The sequence below is a fragment of the Anneissia japonica genome, unplaced genomic scaffold (assembly GCF_011630105.1).
Source record: "Anneissia japonica isolate Jap-2015-1 unplaced genomic scaffold, ASM1163010v1 scaffold287985_len465408_cov153, whole genome shotgun sequence".
In the NCBI taxonomy this organism is placed as follows: domain Eukaryota; kingdom Metazoa; phylum Echinodermata; class Crinoidea; order Comatulida; family Comatulidae; genus Anneissia; species Anneissia japonica.
In genome coordinates, this window is record NW_022719880.1 from 259,268 (window position 1) to 264,668 (window position 5,401).

Below are 5,401 nucleotides of genomic sequence, written 5' to 3' on the forward strand. Positions count from 1 at the left end.
CAATTTCTTTATATTGCAAAAAACAAACCATACTGTAAAATAGTAACTATTTTATGCATCATTATGATTTAAAAATTTTTTTTTTCAATTTGTTCAATTTTTGTTATACTGTTCTTTCAGGCCTATTGTTTTTTTAATTTGTCATCCGATCTTCTGGCTTTATTCCACTCCAATTATTATTGTATTATTCATTTTAACCTCCTATATTAGTAAAAGTGGACCAAATAATTTGCTCTTGGTTGGGTTTTGGAAATATTATTTTGTTCAGCAATAAAATAAATATTTATCATTCTTCTAAACTATTTGTTCAGGCCTTAGAAAAAGAGTTCGAATCATCGGTAAAGAAAAATGATTGTGAAGTGCAGGAGTGGACAAAAAAGTATGTTTATTGGGTGACTTCGTTGACACCTAGCAGAGATCCAATTGAAATGCTTGGGAAGTTTATGAGTTTAAAGAATGATATTCAAAACATTTATATTGGGCATTCAGAGCACTTCCCAAATTGCTTTCATCCTCCCATACAGGAAAAAGACAGGAAGAAATGGCGAAAAAAACCAGTTATAAAATATAAGCTTATAGCAGAGGTAATCTAGTTGTGGAGCAGTGGGAAGAAAGACCTACAACTCTCCATTCCACAACTCAGTTCTCCACTACCACCTGTTCATTCAGCATTTAGCATACCAGAGAAAGATGTAGCAATAGCTAAACATCTTTCAAGATTTAGCAGTCTCACGTAAATAAGAATCGCAAACCAAAAGGCTCTTTTCAGAGCCATTATTTAACAAAAGAGAAGGAGTTGTATAGTCTGTGTGTTTTTTTAAAATTTCATTTAATTTGTTCACTCACATAATACATAATAACAAAACAAAAAAAAAAGAATAATATTACTTTACATAATAAATGTATGGACATTAAGAGGCCAAAATAAGTTTAGAATCAAACTTTAAGCCATGACCACCAGTTAAAATTATATTAGGCATACATCAATAAAATATTATAAATACAATTTAATAATAAATAAATAATAAAGTTGAATTAAGGCAGTGTGTCAATTATTCATTAATTTGGCCAAAATGTCAAGTTTACAAACAAGCACATAGCAATTATAACACTACACACTACAGTAATTATTCGTAGAAGTCTTATGAAGATAAGCCTATCCAATCACTCAAAATTTTAAAAGAATCGTACTGATTCACAAATAGAATCCTGCAGCGGTGCCTAAATGCATTCTTCATTAGAATCAAATTGATGATGGGTGACGATCATTTTGATTCAGGACTAGAATCAAATAGGTATGAACTGTGATCCTGTCATATAATCAATATGATTGTGTCACAGAATCAAATTGATTCTACAATAGAATCAATACGATTCTGTCACGATATCTAAAATGATTATATGATAGAATCAATGTGATTCTGTAACAGAATCAAATTGGCTATCATAGAACCATTATGATTCAATCACAGAATCAAAGTGATTCTATCTGAGAACCACTTTAATCATGTCATGAAAGTAGATGAAATTTACTTTCAAATACCGTGCGAACCCATAGGAAAAGTTACTACACTGGACAACTGTGGCCGAATTTATCCCATTGTGTGCAAAATTCTAGGCTCTGTTCCTGTGCTTAACGGCGTGTGCGTGGGCGTGGCAACTCAGATGCGACAAAGTTTTCCATATGTATATCTCAAAAATGCAGTAAGTTTTGTTATGTAGAATATGTGTGAAAATATTATGTCTAGCATGTCTGCAGATGAAGAATGTAACCAACTTCACGGTGGTAAAAGTGATCCCTGATTGAATATCCCATTTTCGAATTCATCTGAAAAAACACACAAAGATTAGAGTATTTCAACAGTTTATTACTTTTATTAACATCAAATAGCTGAGTGCGCTATAACCATTTGGAAAAGTGGTAATACATACATACATTGCAGTATGCATTATTGATGGTATTCTATAAAACCTCTATGTAGAATAGTCCAAACACAAATACAAATGTTTAAGTACAAACTCCAGTAATATTAGTTCCACACAACACAGCATAACAAACTTATTCAGCAATATGGATCAAATGAATGGTAGTGCAAAATATAACTGCTATGATATTTTCCCAATTCAAAATTACATAGAAATAACATTTGTAAGTATAACACAAACACAAGCTCCGTAGTTTAGTGGTTTTGGCAACAGGCTAGTTACCTGGATTCTCACCCAAATAAAATTTTTTTTGCAGGTGGGTCACCTACATATCTATTGCTAATTACAGGTGCCTAGACCCAAGTAAATTTGACAAGCAGACTACTAATTATGTCATTATTAAATTTACATAAAAAAAAAAATTGCTAGTTATTTGGACAGGTATCAAAAGCACAAATTTAGATAAGTAGACTGGAGCCACTATCACTGCTGCCTAGATCTACAGCGAAATTTGTAAAGCACACTCCATAAATTATCACCGAGATGCAGGGAAGTATGCCGGTGGTGGATAATTAATTTATTAAAGTATAAATCTTCAATTAAATATTATTTTAAAGCAGATGGATTTTTTTAAATGTTTGGTTATTCGTCCCAAAAGGGACAGCAACTTCGGGGTCGACTTTAATTGATCGTCGTGACCCACCAATACCTTTTGGATGAAGGTCATAGTCACTCCAATTTTTGGAGGATAGGCAATGTTAAACACAAAATAACAGGTTATCAGTAGGGCAACAGCTTCAATAAAAGAAGATACCTCCCCTAGAATCTCTTCTTCTGCCAATACAGAAAATTGCTTACAGTCAAAGAGCGGACCAGTGAACACAATCACATGGAATGTCTTCCTAGAAGCTGTTCCCGGTTCTTCATGAATTAGAAGCTTGATATCTTCGTTTAGTTGAAATGGAAGACTCAAAATCCCCAAACAGTGAGCAGCATCTGCCATGAAAAAGTTACAAATGTGAACTAAAAATGTAATTAGAAAAACAGATACAATAATAACAGTGATCTTTTAGTAAAGCCCCAACATTAATGTAGTATAAGCTTCTGGTAATCCAGTGGTCACAAATTTATTAAACTACAATGTCTCAAATTATTATTTGGTCCTTGTACAATATGTAAATTGTAGGCATTCAAGTGGATTCATAAGTTTAAACAGGCCTATCATATTTTTTTTAAATATCTGTGGCGAGAAGAGCACTCAAAATAAAATTAAAAAAAAAAATTACTGCATGTGTGCTTACATTTTCGATCATCGTCATTGTCAACCTCCAGCATTTTTTCCTTCATTTCAGTAATAATTTGTGCTTGCTGCTTCTCAAATTTCCCTCTCGGCCTAGGCAGTCGTGATAGGGGCAAAAGATATGTATCTGTCCTACAGTTTATCTCATCTTTTGCATTACGGCCAGTGAGTCTCACAAATTCTGCAAAAAGCTGAAACAAAATGCTGAAGTTCAGATCAGATGCATCCACAAACATACTTTTTAAAAATGAAATCCACTTATTTAGAAGTTAAATTTAAAGGTCTCTCACTTTCAGTAATGGGATAGTGTTCATATTTCAAAATAGGTGTTGATAAATGTACCGCAGATGATGGGCTATAGCCAACAAAATGAAAATATTGGGAGCACTTTGCAGAACTGTGGTTCCTATGGAAAATGGACACACAAAATGAAGAAATACTATAGAAGAGTTAAAAAAAAGACTTAAAAAGACATACACTTGTTGGCAATATTATGAAGATAGTACCATACCGTAAATAAATGCACAAAATGAGAGTATATGAAACACAAATGTTTAGGGAAAGTAGAGGAAGACATGAGTCAAATTTCTACAACTGATGTAAACTGCCAGGAGCTGTCAACTACTAAAGTATTCAGGACTGAAGCTGATTGGGATACACAATTCGTAACTCACATCACAAACTAACACAATCAAAGTGGATTTTGTTAGTTTGTGCAATTAAAAATTGTGCCAAAAATGCGCTGTTGCTGTTATGGACTTTTCAAGTGGAAAAGAATAAAAATATGCGCTCGTTTAAACGCACTTCTTTAAATTCACAATTTACTTTGACAGTACAGTTTGTGATGTGAGCGACAAATTAGTCAACGTCGATATAAAGGCCAGGACACAGAGAGGATATATTATCATATGTGTAATGAATTAAAATATTTATTGGTGTTAATACTTTGATAATTCATAACAAAAATCAGTGACAGTTGACATCTTTGAAATTATCACTGATTTGAAATCATAAATTACATGTACCTCATCTGAGTTGGACAACAAAGGGTACTTGGTCTTCAATACGGCTATTGATTCTGGTGCCAGGATATCCCCTCTTCTGTCAGGATAGGTCATGTTCATACGAAAGGATATGTCTTTATCATTGCGTTTCTTAATTTCTAGCTTAGACTGTTGTTGTAACCAATTAATATGACACTAAAAAACAAAATGTTTTTACTTCATTACCAGGAAAAAAACACAATAGACAAGCTGAGATAAAGACAAGAAGAATACAATAAATGTTTCCGTGGTTACATAACAAAATACTGCACTGCCCTGCTATTCATCACTAACTTAACAGCCTAGGCCCAGTTGAGTCATAGCCTGGGAACGTCGTGGGCCTTCATGACACAGTTGCTGTACACATTCAAAAGTATCATTCCCCACCCCCAACCCGGGAAATCGGGGGAGGGGGGGCGATCATCCCCCTCCCCCACCCCGGGAAAACGCGGGATGATAGCCGACCGGCACCCCAAAAAGCTGGTGACATCCCTACACACGAGTATTAGCGTGCACCATCGAGGGATTATTGTGCACACTGCACATTCCCTTCTGTCTGGGCTCCCCGCTGGCTCCGTCATTCATCATCATTCATAGCCTGTTACACAGCAGTACTTAGGCCTAGGCCCTAGTACTAGCAGCCTCTCACCCTATAGCTAGGCCTATATTTTATAGGCCAGGTCTTATGGACGCTAAACTTAGATCACAGTATGAATATTAGGAATATTAGGCCTAATTATTAAAGTAGAACTAAAATATTCGTTTTTCTGTAGTGCACTTACCAATGAACAGCAGGACGAACAATCTTCGAATGCACCAGGCAGCTCGTTCCCCCTTCGAAAAAAAAAGCGCGCATATCTTGGCTCCCAGCCATGGGCGCGCACCATACGGGTTCACAATGCGTAATCGGGGTCACGTCTGCTGATCATCGATCTGAGCTTGGGGTAGACTCAAAATCAGAATTTATGGAGATAGAATGATTCTCATATAGAATACACGAGGCAAGATTCTATTTGTGAATCAGTATGATTCTTTTAAAATTTTGAGTGATAGTGACGTTAAAGGGTCAAAACCAGGACATAACTCCGACTTTAGATTGACAATGATCGAAAAATGTTAAATACAGGCACAA

At 35.2% G+C, this 5,401-nt stretch overlaps 1 protein-coding gene across 1 annotated transcript; it reads right to left on the bottom strand.

The window, feature by feature from the left end:
• Window positions 1-2,490: 2,490 nt before the first annotated feature.
• On the bottom strand, window positions 2,491-5,156 carry LOC117111096. The gene is made up of 4 exons (XM_033253980.1): window positions 5,052-5,156; window positions 4,252-4,425; window positions 3,228-3,417; window positions 2,491-2,922 (listed from the first exon to the last, which is right to left on the bottom strand). Exons 1-4 carry the CDS (start codon window positions 5,154-5,156, stop codon window positions 2,522-2,524), a joined length of 870 nt encoding a protein of 289 aa, XP_033109871.1. The 3' UTR covers window positions 2,491-2,521.
• Between the last annotated feature and the right edge of the window lie 245 nt (window positions 5,157-5,401).